Source organism: Pygocentrus nattereri, chromosome 16, assembly GCF_015220715.1.
Source record: "Pygocentrus nattereri isolate fPygNat1 chromosome 16, fPygNat1.pri, whole genome shotgun sequence".
Classification (NCBI taxonomy): Eukaryota; Metazoa; Chordata; class Actinopteri; order Characiformes; family Serrasalmidae; genus Pygocentrus; species Pygocentrus nattereri.
This window is the reverse complement of record NC_051226.1, coordinates 33,297,014-33,316,958: the sequence shown is the minus strand read 5'-3', so window position 1 is coordinate 33,316,958 and position 19,945 is coordinate 33,297,014. Positions and strand designations below refer to the sequence as shown.

Genomic DNA, 19,945 nt, shown 5'->3' with positions numbered 1-19,945 from the left:
AGAAACCTCTTAACTCTGGAATCTCGTGTTTAGTCTCTGACGACTTCAGTATGGACTGAATTTATTACAGAATGACGGTTTCTAAATTCACAATCTGTCCTAAATTTAGGAGGAACCCCAACAGAGTCCTAACGTCTGTTTAAGCAAACGTTTCTGTAATTTTTAGGCAGCTGTGTCGGGCAGCTTAGTTCACTACCAGCATAATGAGCTACATGTATTTCTTCTGTAACACGCTGCTTTCACTGGGAGACGTTTTTTTTTTCTAACTCTGCTTTTTAAAAATCTCAGACTCTGCAGACTCTATTCTCCGCTGTTCCTCTGATTACCTTCCTGTGTTCATTTTGATGATGAATATTGCAGTGATGGTGGTGAATAACGAGGAGACAGAGCTGAACGTGTATCTGTTTATCAGGAGGAGTAACATTAGCGTGCTCGGCTAAAGCGTTTGGGAAATGGAGACTGAAACTGAGGAGAGGCAACACTGATAAACAGCAGGGGTGCTCTCACAGTATTTACTACTTACAGCTTATCACACTTTAGTTTTGTTCTACCTTTTTTACATCAGTAACGGCAGCTGTAATTTAGATTTGAATGTTATTTTGACAGTGTTTACAATCCAGCTGTGTGTTTATGGTCTGTTCCTAGGCAACAGACGTAACAGCTGATCAGCAACTCTGAGTAGGTTTAGATTTCCTAACTGAAGATGAGACTTAAGATAAGGTTCCTAAATTAAGAGCAGATTTGCTTCTGTAATACGAAATTGTGAAAAATCTTCTCGACCTGTCAGATCTGAAGACAAAAAGAACACAAGATGACGTCGCCACCTAGTGGTGTGTCTGAGGCATGGATCAACCTACCCTTTAATACCACAGAGAGTCTCCCTGTCTGTCAGTTTCACTTCTCTAAGGAATACTCCAGCATTTATGCCTCAGGTTCCTTCTGCTGTGTCTAGCGTACGGTCAGATACTGCGGACAGTAACTCTAGCGCACTTCCCTGAAGCAGAATAGCTTTTTGTGGCCGTACATCTGCCACAACTGTGCTTGTGTACGGGTGAGTGAAATAGCAGAAATGACGAAGGCAACAAGCTAAATGCTGAAGTTAACAAGGTACAAGACACGTTACCACAGTTTGGCTTATTTTCTCTGACTGAAAGGGTGGAAACGGTGATGGAATCATTGTTCTGATTGACGAGTGTAAGAGTTGCTAGCTTGGTTGTATTTATTAGTCTATAGATCAGGGACTAGGCTAGCTGTCATGATTGGGTGACACCACAGGGATTCCCAATGGTCCTTTAGTATATTTGTATAAAGCATGCTGGGTATTGTAGTGAGAGGACACTGTCAAACTCACAAGGCTGAGGGATATAAAGCTGCTATCGAGGACTGATAGCACAAGAAAGGCCACAATAAACATGGCCTTTAAGTTGAAATGCGCTGATGGGCCTCTTTGGCTGTCAACAGGTTTTCTGGTTATAAAATATACAGTAAATTTAGAGATTAGGCTGAAAATGCTTGAGTATTCCTTTTAAAGTACTGTGTGTAAATGGAGATGAAGGAGGTAGACATGTACTGAAGGGGGTGAGAGATGAAATGGTTAAAGCTAGGACTGCACAATATATCGTTTGCAAATCAGTATCGCAAAATATGCAAATGAGCCCTCTAACCAATCGTAGTTTTTAATAAGTGCTACCACTATTATGGTGGTCATTATAATCCAAGCTGATCTTTATCCATGCTGCCTTATTTATGTTATTGTTGGTATACAGTCTAATCACAATACTGATGTTTTGTCCAAATCATGCAGCCCTATTTCAGCCATACAAAGGAATCTGGAAACAGGATGAGCTGTAAAAGGAACTGTGACAGGAGTGTTTAATCAGCCAGGTTGGTCTGTAGGTCCTCCACTCTGAACACAGTGACGCAGTGACGAGAAGCCGGATGTGTGTGTGTGTGAGTCTGGGCACATACTTTCTGAGGACCGAACCTGCAGGCCCCCAAAAACAACGGACCCTCAGTATCGGTACATTTGGTACATGCTGACCCAAGAGGAAGTGAAAGCCCAGTCTGGAAACTTCCGCAACAAAGAGTCCAACTCTGGAGTCCGTCGGTCATCTCCGAAGAAGTAATGGGAGGAGATGGCCACGGAGATGATGCCCTTTTCGTCCGAAGGGTCAGGAGGCGGCTTAGGAAACGAAAACAACAGAGACAAAGAAAAAAAGATGAAGTGTAAAGGTGTATGATGCAGCGCGCGCGTGTGTGTGTGTGTATGTATATGTTTGTTTTTTCTACATTTTCAGTCCAAAATATTGGCTGTAACATTTTCATCTTCTGTGTGTTGCTGTATTAAAATCAACAGTTTTTTTGTTTGTAAATAATCATTTTATTTTCTGATCTTTTTCCATGTTATTATATATTGTGTTCAGTCTTCACATCTACCTGGACTTCAAGCCAGAAGTTCCATGTCGGTGCGTCCAGGCCGTGAGAGTAGAATATAAAATATTCTCCATTCAAGTCAAACTGTGGGGTCCCATCCCCGAATGACCAGCCCGTGAGGGAAGCACCAGCCTGGGGGAGGAGGTACAGGGACATGTGGCTTGGCCCTGGAGTGCAGATATTCGGATATATTAGACTATATATGGACTCGTACACGTGTGATTATATTAGAAACATTTGCCCAGCAGATGTAGAACATTTATTCATTCAGCAGGGAACAATTGGGTGTTAGAAGATATTACAGTATAAACAACCATCCATATAAAGGCACGCCAAAATATATATTTATATATCTGTGCTTATCCAAACATTCAGTCCTCAGAAGCAAAGCAAGGTACTGGAATATATATCAATTATCTTTAATATATTTTTATATATAACAATATGAACATTCAACTACCAGAGATGTACCAGATACCTGAATATATTAAACTACGTCTAAATATATACATCAGTGTATATTCAGATACTTGAATATATATGAATAAATTAGAATATAACCATCCAACCACCAGAGGTGGAGCCAGGCATGTGAATATATTAGAATATAACCATCCAACCATAAGAGGTGGATCCAGGTTCTTGAATATGTATTAATTACATTTGAATATATTAGAATATAACCATCCAACCACCAGAGGTGGAGCCAGGCATGTGAATATATATGAATATATTTGATTATATTAGAATATAACCATCCAGCCACCAGAGGTGGAGCCAGGCATGTGAATATATATGAATATATTTGATTATATTAGAATATAACCATCCAACCACCAGAGGTGGAGCCAGGCATGTGAATATATTTGATTATATTAGAATATATTAGAATATAACCATCCAGCCACCAGAGGTGGAGCCACGCATGTGAATATATATGAATATATTTGATTATATTAGAATATAACCATCCAACCACCAGAGGTGGAGCCAGGCATGTGAATATATATGAATATATTTGATTATATTAGAATATAACCATCCAGCCACCAGAGGTGGAGCCAGGCATGTGAATATATATATGAATATATTTGATTATATTAGAATATAACCATCCAACCACCAGAGGTGGAGCCAGGCATGTGAATATATTTGATTATATTAGAATATATTAGAATATAACCATCCAGCCACCAGAGGTGGAGCCACGCATGTGAATATATATGAATATATTTGATTATATTAGAATATAACCATCCAACCACCAGAGGTGGAGCCAGGCATGTGAATATATATGAATATATTTGATTATATTAGAATATATTAGAATATAACCATCCAGCCACCAGAGGTGGAGCCAGGCATGTGAATATATATTTGATTATATTAGAATATATTAGAATATAACCATCCAGCCACCAGAGGTGAAGCCAGGCACGTGAATATATATGAATATATTTGATTATATTAGAATATAACCATCCAACCATCAGAAGTGGATCCAGGTTCTTGAATATAAATTATATTTGAATAAATTGGAATATGACCATCCAACCACCAGAGGTAGATCCATACGTATGAATATATTTGAATATATTAGCATATAAACATCCAACCATCAGAGGTGGAGCCAGGTCTTTGAATATATATGAATATATTTGATTATATTAGAATATATTAGAATATAACCATCCAACCATCAGAGGTGGAGCCAGGTCTTTGAATATATATGAATATATTAGATTATATTAGAGCATATTAGAATATAGCCATCCAACCATCAAAGGTGGATCCAGGTTCTTGAATATATATTAATTACATTTGAATATATTAGAATATAACCATCCAGCCATCAGAGATAAAGCCAGGTACTTGAATATATATGAATATATTTGAATATAAACATTTACCCATCGGAGGTGGAGCTACTGAGTATATAGGAATATATTAGAATATAAACATCCAACCAGTTGTGGAGCCATGTTCTTGAACATATATGAATATATGAGTATTTGACTATAAATGAACATTCCATCCACTGTAGTGCGGCAGAATAAGTCAGTTGAGATTTATAAATATATAAATCACCCAGTTTATTAATGACAATATTAACTGTAAAGTGTATTTTTTACAATCAATGAAAATTCTTTGCATGGAAATGTTTATTTGATACTAAATCAAGCTCTGCTGTTTCAAGCACTGGATCACAGTTATTACAGGATTATTATTAGGACTATTTTCACACTGTGGTTGAAGTCCTGCAGACTATTATTTATACAGTACTTTTCATGTAATGTAAAAAAAGTGCTTTATACTGGAATAAAAGCAAATCACTGCAACGGTAAAATAACAATCTAAATGAAAATAGCAGCTCAGATACGATCAGGAGAAAACGAACATTACGTATTTCTTCATGGAACGTTTTCTGAGGTCAACAAGAGGAAAAAGCTCCATGAAACAGCTTTTATTCTCAAACTCACCTTTAGCTTCAAAGCTCAGCTTCACTGCTCCCCACTCTGTCAGCTGCTTCGACAGCAGCCTGAACTCCAACGGTGATTTTGGAGACACAGCAGGCGCTGGCAGATACCAGTTCTTCCTGATACACAATCACAGATAATATGAGGAACAATTTACACACGTTAACTGAGTAATTATGGTGATAATTACATGAAATTTAATTTACAACACTGCTATTTTTCCAAACCTCCAATAGATCAGTTCTAGCCTCTGTTCACACCAGCAGTGACAATACTAGGCCTGAGCGATTCGAGTGAACAATGTGTGGTTCGTACGTACATTTACTTTTATTTGTGGTCACGATTTTTTAATTCGTTCCTACGTCTAACAATTTGTCCTCTCGTTTTCTTTTAATTGTGTGCACGCTTTCTTTAATTCGCTATCAAAATTTCTTAATGCTTTCATTTTCTTTTCAACGTGTTCATGTTTTCTTTTTAAGAGTGTGCACGCTTTTTCTGCGTTGTGCACAAACAAAACAGATGTCGTAGATACAGGCCGTGTTATTCGTCCTGTGCGCCAGTAACTATCAGCTCCCTGAGACAGTCCGACGGGTTTTGATGTGTTAGACTGATGGACAGAGATCATCAGGTCTGATTCTGATTTGGAGGGTTACGAAGACACTGTAACTCCTCTTCACAGCAAATGGCCCACAGGTTCATTAGTCCAGCTGCAGTTTGGTGGAGAAATGAAGGAAAAAAAAAAGTTTCTGCTTCCGCATTGAGCTGCGGTGTTAGACCACCACACAATTCCAGGAATAAATGATCATCATTGTAACCACAGATATACATGCATAGATGTCACGTTGGGTCCAGCCAGGCATGTCAATGGCACTGCCGTTTTGGGGTGGTCAACATTGCTGCTGTGTAGACATGGCCATGTAGTTGGTGAAACACAGAGAACCTGTCGCTCTGGTTTTATATTAAGCTTATTTCATTTAATAGGCTATTCAGGGGATCTTAACTTTATGTAGTAATTTACTTACATTGATGGTTTGTAGGCAAGTTATAGATCCTCCTTAATCTGCGTAGATATTCATAATAGATTAACCTTCGCACCTTCTTGCACCAATCTGAAGTCAGTTTCTTATTTGCCAGCTTCTTGTTCGAATTATCTGTTCCACCGTGAATGGTGCAGCTGTTACATTGGTGTCAGAATTACTGCACCATTTAAGCTGGAACAGAAAATTCGAAAAAGAAGCTGCTGAATTGCTGACTTCTGCTTCATATCACTGAAGAATTAGTGGGGTTGATAATAAATAATTGCCCCCCCCCCCCCCCCCCCCCCCTCTTTGAAGGTATATGATGCCCTAAATGAAACTAAAGTCCAGCAGTGAGGAGCTGAACTTTACCCTCCTCTGCTGTCACTGCAGACTGGCAGGGTCACCTACAGAGCAGCGCTAGTAGCTGTTAATGAAGTAATGCTTTTTATTTGAGGGTCCCTGGCTATTTTGGCTGGAAAATGAATTGATTATGCAAGGGTACTCTAACTTTTGCACAGTACTGTATTAAATCAGTCTTTGTCACTAATGTAATAGAATGGAATTTAATTATACAATAAAAACTAGCTGTTCAAAACTTAGTTTTTCTTTGTTCTTTTCCTCCATTGTGAAACAACTCACTTGACGAGGAATTTGACAGGGAGGAACCAGGGGAAGCCGCAGAAGGGCAGGTCGTCGGCACAGCGTGTGCGGATGGTGTCGTTTATCTCAGGGACGTGAGGGGTGACGTGGCTCATGCCCGTGTAGTCCAAGCTGTTGATCCACAGGCCGGAGTCCATCCGCTCTACCGACCCATCCACAGCATGGAACGTACGTGTGGTGTGCTGAACAAAGTAAGCCAGAAATGTGACCCACGTTAGTCCTCAGTAGAAGATGGGGCGATTCTAAGATGCTACCAACAAAATGATTCAGCAATCAATTTTTCCTGAATTTCAAGGCCACTGAGGGTCACTAAGTGCTCTTGAATGTAAGCAAATATATGTTTGAATATATATGAATAAATCTGAATATATTAGGATATACACATCCAACCATCAGATGTGGAGCCAGGTACTTGAATATATATGAATATAATAAAATATATTTGAATATATACATCAACCCATCAGCACTGGAGCCAGATACATGAATATATTTGAATAAATAAAAATATATTAGAATATAACCATCCAACCATCAGAGGTGGAGCCAGGTTCTTGAATATACACTATATTTCCAAAAGTATTCGCTTTTCTGGCTTCACACGTATATGAACTTGAGTGACATCCCTCTCTTAATCTGGGTTTAATATGGTTCTATCAGGTTGAGGTCAGGCAAGTTCTTTCACACCAAACTGGCTCATCCACGTCTTTATGGACCTGCTTTGTGCACTGGTGCTCAGTCATGTTGGAACAGGAAGGGGCCGTCCCCAAACTGTTCCCACAAAGTTGGGAGCATGAAATTGTCCAAAATCTATTGGCGCTGAAGCTTTAAGAGTTCCTTTCACTGGAACTAAGGGGCCGAATCCAACTCCTGAAAACCAACCCCACACCATAATCCCGCCTCCACCAAACTACACTTGGCACAGTGCAGTCAGACAAATACCGTTCTCCTGGCAACCGCCAAACCCAGACTTGTCCATCGGATTTCCAGTTGAAGAAGCGTGATTGGTCACTCCAAAGAACACGTCTCCACTGCTCTAGAGTCCAGTGGCGGCGCTTTACACCACTGCATTCCACACTTTGCATGATTGGTGATGTAAGGCTTCGATCTGAAGGCCACATGAAGTTTGGAGGTCTGTAGTGATCGACTCTGCAGAAAGTTGGTGACCTCTGTGCACTATGCCCCTCAGCATCCGCTGACCCCGCTCTGTCATTTTACGTGGCTGACCATGTTGTGGCTAAGTTGCTGTCGTTCCCAGTCGCTTCCACTTTGTTATAATCCCACTGACAGTTGACTGTGGAATATTTAGTAGTGAGGAAATTTCACAACTGGACTTGCTGCACAGGTGGCGTCCGATCACGGTACCACGCTGGAATTCACTGAGCTCCTGAGAGCGACCCATTCTTTCACTAATGTCTGTAGAAGCAGTCTGCAGGCCTAGGGGCTCGGCTTTATACACCTGTGGCCATGGAAGTGACTGGAACTTAACTGAATTTAATGATTTGGATGGGTGGGTGACAATACTTTTGGAAATATAGTGTATATGAATATATCTAAATAAATTAGAATATATTACAACATAACCATCCAAACATTAGAGGTGGAGCCAGGAAATTGAACATATATGAATATATCTGAACGTATCTGACTATAAATGAACATTCCATCCACTGTAGTGCGGCAGAATATGTCAATTGATATTCATAAATACATAAATCACCCAGTTTATTTATGACAATATTAACTGCAAAATGTACCTTTACAATTAAAGAAGAAATTAAAATTCTTTTCATGGAAATGTTCATTTGATACAATCACAAACGTGCCAGTCTTACTAAATCAAGCTCTGCTGTTTCAAGCACTGGATAAACGGTGTTAATGCCACTGCCAATAAGGGCAGGAATGCTGGAGAACCTATAGTCCAGTTACTGACTAGTAGTGGGCTGAGGTGATGTAACAGGCGATTTGCCCAAACTAAACAACCAGGGGGTGGATTCACGAAAGCGTCCTAAGAAAGAAAATCTTCTTCAATATGTGTTTTTCTAAACTTCATTCTTAAGGGAAAAAAAATCCAAAAATTGTTATTCTTCAAAAACTTCTTAAGAATTCTATATTTTTTCCTATTTTTTTCTTAAATAATTATAAGAATAAGTTATGTTCTTAAAAATACACACACACACATTTTCTAAGCCGCTTCTCCATCAGGATCACAGGGGGGTGCTTGAGTCTATTCCAGCGATCATTGGGTGGAAGGCAGGATACACCCTGGACAGGTCGCCAGCCCATCACAGGGCAGTGTTCTTGAAAATATTATGTTCTTAAATGTTTTCTTAATCTTACGACAGCCTCACACTCGTCCACTCGGCTTATCATCCTGGGTCACAGCGGGTGCTGGAGCCTATCCCAGCGCTCATTGGGTTGAAGATAGGAGTCCATCAAAGGACAGTATGGCGCACAGACATATACGTTCGCTCACACACTCACATCTATGGACAATTTAGCATCTCCAGTTGTCCTCACTGCATGTGGGAGGAAACCCACACAGCCACGGAGAGAACATGTAGACTCCACACAGAAAGGACCGTGGTTACCTGGCCGGGGAATCGAACCCAGACCCTTCTCGCTGTTAGGCGACAGCACTCCCCAACATGCCACTGTCCAATTGTTCAAAACTATTTAAGTGCATTTTGCCAGTAAAGACATTACGTAACATTAGAACACAAACAGCTTCAAATAACAAGCCTTTGATTATTCTCACGTTTCGTATGACGTCACACCGAATCAGGGAGTGGCTGACCTGCGTGATGTCTTTAATTTGCGGTACTTTATGAAAGATTTACTTGAAAGACTCGACTTGCAAATCTTTTACTGTTATAGGTCATGTTTGTAACAAAAGAAGAACTGTTTTGGTGCTATACAGTTTAAAATGGAACCATTTCCTTTACTAAAGAACCTTTGAAGAACCAGCCACAGTTTCAAGCTTTCAAGTTTTTCCTCTTTCCTTAAAACATCACATTTACAGCATGAAGCTCTTTGTTCTGCTCCGACTGACTCTAATCCACATCGCTGGAATAAACACAACTAAACATGGAATCCTGTATGTGTGTTAGCAGAAATTAGCATTATTACATGTGGGTTTTTTTGTCTTCTGACTGAGTTTTGAAGCTTATGGGCTGACCTGAAGACCCAGCTCTAATATTCACGCTTCACTTGCGTGTGTGTGTGTGTGTACGTGTGTGTGTGTGTGTGTGTGTGTATGGGTGCTAGAGTTACCTGAATGATGAAATAACAGATGGTGGTTTAGAGTTACCTGTATGATGACCCGTTTGGGTCGCGGGCTGGCCAGGTCAGCTGAATATGGAAAAAACAGGCCACAGGAGACCAGGATGAACATCACTGTGAAGACGGTCCCGAGAGCTGCCAACACACGCTTAGTGCTGCGCGCCAGGTAGATGAAGTGCATCTGTGTGTGTGAGAGAGAGAGAGAGAGAGAGAGAGACACAGAGAGAGAGGCAGAGAGAGAGAGAGACACAGACAGAGAGAGAGAGACACACAGAGACACAGAGAGAGAGACAGAGAGACACAGAGAGAGAGACAGAGACACAGAGAGAGAGAGAGAGACAGAGAGAGAGAGAGAGACAGAGAGAGAGAGAGAGACAGAGAGAGAGAGGCAGAGAGAGAGAGAGACAGAGAGAGAGAGAGACAGAGAGAGAGAGAGAGAGAGAGAGAGGCAGTGAGAGTGGGATCTCAGTTCTGTTTTATGAGTGTGTTGTTATAAGACTGGGTGACTGTTATAAGACCAGTTCTGTCTGTACTTAAACTGTTATTCTGATTAAGGCTTAAGGCTTCAGTCATCCAACCAGTTAAACCGGCACATTTACTTTTAGGTTGATTATCGTTTATTGTCCCTGATGAAATAAATAAATGCAAAAAGGTGTAAAGTCTACATAATATTCATACTCGCCTTACAAACGTCAAGTCCTTCAATTAAAATGTCAAAATGAAAAAGATACATGAGTTAATCTGCACCAGTGGTACAGGGAAAAAATCGATTCTTAGAAGCATGGCGATGCGGATGTGGACGATACTGAAATGATTCATAACGATCAAAAACGATTTTCTAAATTTTAATTGATAACAACGTTGACAGAACGTAAAAGGCAGAACTTGGAAGTGGGTAAGTGCAGCGCCCAGACGGTCAGTGGCGCCACATAACAAAACCACAGCTGGATGAGTGAGAAATCCGACCTGCTCCCTCTGCTTTAAAGCCCGGTTAGGTCAGGAGTCACAACACAAATGTTAAGAAGAGCCATTTTGTCCTTTCAACTAAAATCAAGCCACTTGGCAGCCACAAAATGTAATGTCCAGTATGTCTCAGTGTGTGATAATGTCCTACTATAGGATAAAAAATATAAACTTACTTTGCTCTGCTTTAAGCTTTAGCTATAGTCGCTTTCCTCCCGTCTTCACCAGAAAACTTTTCCTCGAATGTTGAAGTTTCTTGTAAAATGTCTCTCAATGTTCGACTGTTTTACGAGGCTCAAGTCGCTTCTCATTCTCCAGCTTCTTGTTAGAATTTTCCTGTTCCACCTTAAATTCTGACTGAGGTACCAAAACGTAAATGCAGCACCATTTAAGGTGGACTGGGAGAATTCGAAAGAGAACCTGACATTTTCACAAATTTCTAGTGTTTGACCGTCTCTCCTTACAGATTTAACGTATGAGGAAACCAACTGCAGTGCTTATAAATGCGAATAGGTCCGTTCGTCTCCAAACGTTCAAGCAAGCGATGTCAAAGCTTCGACCCAAAATGGAAGTGATGTACAAACTCTGTCGCAACTTTTATTGACAAGGGTTTGGGTCAGTTCGGTGTTGTTGAGAACCTGGGCTTTCGCACTACGCTGCCCACTTTGGAGCCGAGATACAGCAACCTGTCTCGAACAGAACAATAATTGCATTTCCATTCCAAGAGCCTCATCTCAAACGGTACAATACACTACATCACTCTGTTACACTCTCGGTACATGATTCCTGACAAGGGTTCTAGCAGCCCTCAACTGTGTGAGGAGTCACTTACAAAGAAGGATGAAAGTAGGATGGTTGCCACGGTGACGAGGGAGGCGAGCACCACGTCAGGGGGGATTTCAGTGCCGCTGCGGCCCATAATGGGAGTGAAGATTTCAAAGACCACCCAGATGAGGAACATGAGGTGAGCGTACGGCAGAGCCAGACCCAGCAGGTACAGAACCGCATAGCACAGTGAAGCACCTGCACACACAGAAGCACAGACATCACACATATCTACAAATGATCTACAAATGATATCAGCAATTTCAGCACAAGAACTGTGCTACATGAGCTTCATGAAATGGGTCTCTATGGCTGAGCAGCTGCACACAAGCCTAAGATCACTATGCTCAATGCCAACCAAGTGTCGGCTGGAGTGGTGTAAAGCGCCCCCATTAGACTCTGGAGCAGTGGAAACGTGTTCTCTGGAGTGATGCGTCACATATTCCACCATCTTGTTGAATCTGGGTTTGGTGGATGTCAGGAGAACAATACCTCCCCGATTACATAGTGCCAACAGTAAAGTTTGGTGGAGGAGGGATAATTAGCTGGGGCTGTTTTTCAGGCCCCTTAATTCCAGTGAACAGTGATGTTGATGCTACAACACAAAGACATTTTACACAGTTATCTGCTCCCAGCTCTGTGTCAGCAGTTTGGGAAAAAGCCTTTCCTGTTCCAGCATGACTGAGCCCCTGAGCACAAAGCAGCTCCATAAAGGCCAGTTTGGTGTGGAGGAACTCCAGTGGCTCTTGGATCATCGACTGTGACCCAGACCCCCCTCGTCCAACATCAAGTGTCTGACCTCACAAATGCTCTTTAGACTGAATAGCCACACATTCACACAAACACACTCAAAATCTTGAACAAATCTTATATATATAATCTTATATATATATATATATATATATATATATATATATATATATATATATATATTAAAAACCCTGGTCACATTACATGTTTTGTTGGCTTTCTAATGAAAACAAGTCAAAACATCCTCACCAAAAGTTATGGCACATTTTCTACTTTTTTAGCCAAACTCAACTAATGAATAAAAATAGCGAACTACAATTTTAAATATAACATTTAAAACAATTATAAATATATATAATATAATACCACTAATAGTAATGGCCCTAAAATTAATTCACGATGGAGAAGCCCACGCAGGTCACTAAAGCAAAGACAACTCCACCTGTATACCTCCCACCACTAACTGTGTAGCAGTGGACGGTGCTCACCTCTGTTTCTGAAGTGACCAGAGAGCAGGAGTTTGGTGGCCAGAGGAAAAGCCACCATCAGCATGGGCACATATGCAGAACAGAGACCCCGCTGCGTGAGGTACACCAGCACGCAGCACCACAACAGCAGACTGACGTCAAAAAACAGCTCCCCCAGCTCCAACCTCCGCACTCTCTGAGAGAGAGAGAGAGAGAGAGAGAGAGAGAGAAAAAAAAAAACAATCATTCATCTTTAATCATTACATTACTTACTCTACTGGGTCAAACTATTATTAGGGACGCACCGATAAGGCTAACTGTGGGCTGATGCTGATATCAGCTATTTTTCATCCACATTCAATTGGGACCATGAATGAAAATGCCCCTACTTTGCTTTCTCTTCTAATGTACTACAAAGTTTTTGAATTTCAAGCAATATTATTGGCACAACAATACGAGTGAACAGTTCAATCTACACAGACGCCAAATATTGTAATACTTTTTTTTCTCAAAATACTGACGTAGTATATTGAAATAAGTACTTATTTTCTGAAGATATTGACTTACTTTCTTGAAATCTTGCTTTTTTATGTCAAAATCATGACATCTGAGATGTCATTTGGCACTGTCTATTAAAGATCTTCACCTCTTTTTGTTCACTGTATTTTATTACAAACTTTTTTTCAGCAGGTTTAGTGTTGTGTAGACTCTGTGTTGAGTTGTAGGTATTTTTCTACTTGTATTTGTTTTAGGTCTCAATGCACAGATAACTTCAGGTAGCAATTTAGAGCAAAGCTCTTTAAAATTATGTCGACCTTTATTAACATGAGATATTCTGAAGTAATGACAAGCACTTTTGTAAGTCGCTCTGGATAAGAGCGTCTGCTAAATGCCATAAATGTAAATGTAAATGTAAATGTTGACATACTAAGTCAATATTTTGATATACTGCTGCCAAAAAACGCCTCTACCTGGTGGGAACGGGCTTTAATACTCCATACTCGTTCATTTCTAATATGACTTCAGAGTTTCATGAGTCTGATTTTCCCCCATTCTTGGGTTGATGTTTAATAAATGCCTCATAGTCCTGGTTACTATTTAATTTGTTAGGTTTAGAGGATGAAACTCATTCAAATCAGTCCTGGCACTCTTTAACATTCAATTGCGGCTTGTATAATCTCCACAGAAAAGCACTGAGCAGTCGAATGGGATGGTCTGGAGCAGCTGCACATGAGCTTACCATGCCCAATGCCAATCATGGGCTACAGAAGTATAAAGCCCCCTAGCACTGGGCTGTGGAGCAGTGGAACTGTGTTCTCTGGAGCGATGGAGATCCATCCAATACCTTTGGGGAGAGTTGATCCCGAAATGATCATCCGACATTAGTACCCGCCCTCACGAACTGCGCTGCTAACCAGGAGAGAAGAGCCGGTTACTAGCTTAGCTAGCATCTCTGCTCACCACAAAGCAGGTCTGATTCTGACTAACAAAAGCTTTACTGACGCAAAGTTGAGCAGCTGGTTTTGGAGAGAGAGAGAACCTTAATAAAACAACATCAGTCCAACATCAGTGTCCGACCTCACAAATGAGCCTCTGGAAGAACGGTCAATAATTCCTATAAAACACACTCCTAACCCTTGTGAAGCCTTCCTAGAAGAGTTGAAGCTGTTATAGCTGCAAAGGGTGGGCCGACATCATAAACTCTATGGATTAAGAATGGGATGTCACTTAAGTTCATACGAATACTTTCGGAAATATAGTGTATATCGGTCCACTGGCTTGATACTTCAGCACCCTAGTCAATGACTGTTTCCCACTGCTGGTCCACCCTTGGACCACCCAGATTACTGTCCTGTATACAAGCTCTAACTAGTTTTTAATCTTCTCAAAAATATTTTAAATGCACAAAGACTTTTTTTTTTTTTAAATAAACTTAGACAAACATTGCAAACAACTGACAGGGAAAAAATCATGACTAGGCCTGACATAAAATGATTTTATAGGATATTGCTGACGCTAAACTAGATTAAAATTATTTAATGAGCTAATTTACAAAGTATAACTAAATGATGGAAGGAAAATCAGTAAATTGGACCATGGGTGGAAATTTTTGTCTAATATTCTGTGGGCAGCCAGGAAATTGCTGAGCAAAGCGCCAGTGGACAACCATCTTTGCCATCCGGGGGCCGACAGTGGCCCACTTGCCTTTTGCTATTGGTGTAATGCAAGCGTATGGTGCCTCCCACAGCAATGCAGGCTAGGTTCCAGCTAACTGATGCCTAAAAAAGACCCTTTTGCATGATAAGGACTCCCATATGAGTGCACAGCTCTCAAATGTCTGACGTTTAAGTGACAGAAAGGACAACAGCTGCCAACAGGACTGTTCTGTGGTGCTTTGAGCTGAAGCTAGTGTAGTTAGCATGCTAAAGGTGCTACCCACCACACTACAGGCTCGGTTTTAGTAACTGATGCTCAAACAACACCTCTTTAGAGAAGGAATACTCTGAGAGCACAACCCTGAGTGACTGGTGTTGGAGCGACAGCCCGAATCAAACGTTTTGTGTGTGTGTGTGTGTGTGTGTGTGTGTGTGTGTATTAGCGTGTTAGCAGTTAGCCAATCTTTGGGCAGTTTTCTTCAGGATTTTCTGGTCCTGATTTAGCAGCACAGCATATAGAAAACCATTTGGCTCTTCAGTAGAAAAGAGGCTAAAGTGTATTAATCAACATTAGCACACGCCAAACTGGAACTGGAAAGAGGAAACACACACACACACACACACACACACACACACTCATGTGTCTTGCATCACACCGAGGTGATTCACACTGCATGGCCTCTAACCCAGTTTAGCACAGCCTGTCCAGTGAGTAGTAAAGGAAGATATGCACACACACCCACCCTGAAGTCAGGCCCTGTCTAAAGGCCTCTACACATCAAGCATGATTTAATCGGAGGACAATAAATTCAATCAATTCAAGCGTATAACTGATGACATCTTGCAAACCAAACACGATTTCGAAATATTCATGTGGGGAGGAGGAAAGTCTCTTTTCCTACCAACACAGAGAGCGAGGCCAATTGTGCTCTCTTGGACTCTCAGCTACGGATGGCTGTAGCAACACCAGGGATCGAATTTGTAATCTCCTGGAAAGTCATATTTAACGGTACTATTGATTAAGGCTGGCCAATATAGCAATATAGACTGCTCAAAAAAATAAAGGGAACACTCAAATAACACATCCTAGATCTGAATGAATTATGAAAATTATGAAATATTCTCATTGAATACTTTGTTCTGTACAAAGTTGAATGTGCTGACAACAAAATCACACAAAAATCAATGGAAATCAAATGTATTAACCAATGGAGGCCTGGATTTGGAGTCACACACAAAATTAAAGTGGAAAAACACACGACAGGCTGATCCAACTTTGATGTAATGTCCTTAAAACAAGTCAAAATGAGGCTCAGTATTGTGTGTGGCCTCCACGTGCCTGTATGACCTCCCTACAACGCCTGGGCATGCTCCTGATGAGGTGGCAGATGGTCTCCTGAGGGATCTCCTCCCAGACCTGGACTAAAGCATCTGCCCACTCCTGGACAGTCTGTGGTGCAACGTGACGTTGGTGGAGGGAGCGAGACATGATGTCCCAAATGTGCTCAATCGGATTCAGGTCTGGGGAACGGGCGGGCCAGTCCACAGCTTCAATCCCTTCATCTTGCAGGAACTGCTGACACACTCCAGCCACATGAGGTCTAGCACTGTCCTGCATTAGGAGGAACCCAGGGCCAACCGCACCAGCATATGGTCTCACAAGGGGTCTGAGGATCTCATCTCGGTACCTAATGGCAGTCAGGCTACCTCTGGCGAGCACATGGAGGGCTGTGCGGCCCTCCAAAGAAATGCCACCCCACACCATTACTGACCTACTGCCAAACCGGCTGAACGGATGCTGAAGGATGTTGCAGGCAGCAGATCGCTCTCCACGGCGTCTCCAGACTCTGTCACGTCTGTCACATGTGCTCAATGTGAACCTGCTTTCATCTGAGAAGATCCTCCTCCTGTTCCTCCTTGCACAAAGGCAGAGGTAGCGGTCCTGCTGCTGGGTTGTTGCCCTCCTACGGCCTCCTCCACGTCTCCTGGTAGCGCCTCCAGCCTCTGGACACTATGCTGACAGACACAGCAAACCTTCTTGCCACAGCTCGCATTGATGTGCCATCCTGGATGAGCTGCACTACCTGAGCCACTTGTGTGGGTTGTAGAGTCCGTCTCATGCTACCACGAGTGTGAAAGCACCACCAACATTCAAAAGTGACCAAAACATCAGCCAGAAAGCAGAAAGGTACTGAGAAGTGGTCTGTGGCCCCCACCTGCAGAACCACTCCTTTATTGAGTGTGTCTTGCTAATTGCCAATAATTTCCACCTGTTGTCTGTTCCATTTGCACAACAGCTGTGAAATTGATTGTCAGTGTTGCTTCCTAAGTGGACAGTTTGATTTCACAGACGTTTGATTTACTTGGAGTTATATTGTGTTGTTTAAGTGTTCCCTTTATTTTTTTGAGCAGTGTATATCACTATTGTATATCACAATGGTGAAATCTCTAACTGTACCACGAGCCCTTCGAGCTTCGAGTACAGCTCGGCTTGACCCGCCATCCTTCAAGGTGCACGGAAGACAAGCGTCGAGAATGTTCTCTGTACTGGCACCCAGATGGTGGAATGAACTCCCACTGGCTGTCCGAACAGCAGAGTCTCTTGCTGTCTTCAAACGTAGACTGAAGACTCGTCTCTTTACACAGCACTTAAATGAGCACTGAATTATAAGCTGCACTTATTTTTATTGTACTTCACTGTGTATTGTAGTTTATTGTATTGTATTAGGAATGAAAGGATGAAAATTATTACAGAAGAAAAGACAGAGATGACTGCTGACGCAAAGCTCGAAGCAGGTAATTGTGTAAAATGTCTTTGTGCTGTAACGTTAATAATCACCCTTCACTGGAAGTAAGGGGCCTGAAAAACAGCCCCAGCTCATTATCCCTCCTCCACCAAACTTTACTGTTGGAACTATGCATTCCAGTAGGCAACGTTCTCCTGGCATCCACCAAACCCAGATTCATCATCATACTGACAGATGTGACGTTCTCTGGAGTGATGAGTCACATGTTTCCACTGCTCCAGAGGTGGTGCTTTACAGCTCCCGGCCAACACTTGGCATTTCACATAGTGATCTTAGGCTTGTGTGCAGCTGCTCAACCATGAAAAGCCATTTTATGAAGCTCCTGACAGAAAGGCAGTTTGGAACTCTATATTGAGTGATTTAAAAGAGGAGGTGATTTTTGTGCTCTATGTGCTTCAGTACTTGGCAGCCCCACTCTCTTCAGTACGACCCATTCTACTGCCAGTGTGTGTCTATGGAGGCTGCAAGGCTATGTGCTTGATTTCATACACCTGTTAGCAAAAGGTCTGGTTAAAACACCTGAACTCAATACAGATGTTAAAATGGAAGGAATAGAAATATCTGTGAATTTTCTTTTAGAGGGAAAAAAAACACTACAAAGCACACATAGGCATTCGCACATGCGCACACACACACACACACACACACACACACACACACACACACGTACCCCCCCCCCCCAGAGGTTACTGCAGAGCAGACAGTGCAATCATTATTCAAATGAACCGTGAAGGTGAAACACACCACTGCAGTCATATGACTGAGATACTATCAGAGCCCAGAGTTTAAAACCAAACAAACATATAGAACTATGCATAACACCACACACACACAGGCTCAATCGCACTTAACTGACTCACAACTCCACTCGGGTTCATGCTTAACTAACTCGTGACTTAACTCAGGCTTGTGCTCAACCCTTTAACGCCAAGCGAATCATATTTGACACATGAGTTTTTGAGACCTCCACGTCATCAGTACGATAACGTTTTTCCTGAAAAGCCTGATGTATAAAATCAGCTACATGTCTTCTGCCCCCTGGTGTATTATCTGTGCACTGATGATCTGATGATGCACCAATGGACCTTCAATTGAGACATCCAAGATGGCCGTTGTCAAATAAGTGACCTACCTGTGGTTTCGCATGGATATTTACCAATTTTGTAAAGTTAAGGTAAGAAAACCACTCAAATTGTTACTGATTCTTCAATACGAATATTTACTGGATTGATGCAACTTATGATTACTTAATATTTAATAATTTATTTTATTGTAAAATCTTGTTGAAAATGTGTGAATCAAATTATATACAGCAGGTATGTAAGGTTGTTTATCTGTAAATCATTTTTATTGCATTTCACGCATTATGCATTGCAAAAAGCAACATACACTCTTTTGATTATTTAAACTAATTAAAGGTTTAAATGACATAGATATATTTAGAGTGGAAACTGAAATATTTATAGCCTATATTGTATTTTTTTGTATATGCAACCTGCTGTATAATGATGATTGATGACTAGTTGGATGATGCCATGGCTTGCTTGCTAAGAATTGTCTTTTGCTTCTTGATTTTCACTAAAAACGGACTAATTCAGAGGAGAAATACACAATAATTTGTTGTGATGTGTATTTTTTTTAGATGCCAGTGTTGAAGATGTCCTGAAGATGATTTTAGATGGCGATTCAAGTGACCTGGAACAGTTAGGAGAAGATGATGATGATGATGAGGAATGGACTCCTACTGCAACGTGTACAGAAGGAAACTCAGATAGTAGTGATGAGGAAGACTTGCAAGATAAAAGTGTTGAAGAGACAAGTGTTGAGGACCAGACAACAATACAGGACGCAACAACAAAGCAGTTAGCAAGGGGCAAAGTGAAAAGGATAGAGTATCATTGAAGAAAAAAGATTTGAACCTCCAGCTGCAGAATTTGATGAATGTGTTGAGGGAGATTCAGAAGACAGGCTTCACTGGACACCATACATGTATTTCAAAAGTTTTGTGACTGACGAAATGCTACAGGAAATTGCAGTGTGTAAAACTGTGTACAGATTTTTTGGAGATCCCAATTGTTCTTTTCTAAATTTGAAATGACCTGAGTA

The 19,945-nt window shown here is 41.3% G+C and overlaps 1 protein-coding gene across 1 annotated transcript in view; it reads right to left on the bottom strand.

Moving 5' to 3' along the window:
* Positions 1-228: 228 nt before the first annotated feature.
* LOC108410752 (endoplasmic reticulum metallopeptidase 1) overlaps positions 229-19,945 on the bottom strand; it is a 55,637-nt gene continuing 35,920 nt past the window's right edge. Inside the window, exons 10-16 of the mRNA XM_017681994.2 lie at positions 12,898-13,072; positions 11,667-11,857; positions 9,900-10,052; positions 6,569-6,771; positions 4,914-5,029; positions 2,437-2,600; positions 229-2,182 (exon numbers count right to left, since the gene is read on the bottom strand). Coding sequence (XP_017537483.2) covers positions 2,012-2,182; positions 2,437-2,600; positions 4,914-5,029; positions 6,569-6,771; positions 9,900-10,052; positions 11,667-11,857; positions 12,898-13,072 — 1,173 coding nt within the window. The 3' untranslated portion in view covers positions 229-2,011. The remainder of the gene's footprint in view (positions 2,183-2,436; positions 2,601-4,913; positions 5,030-6,568; positions 6,772-9,899; positions 10,053-11,666; positions 11,858-12,897; positions 13,073-19,945) is intronic.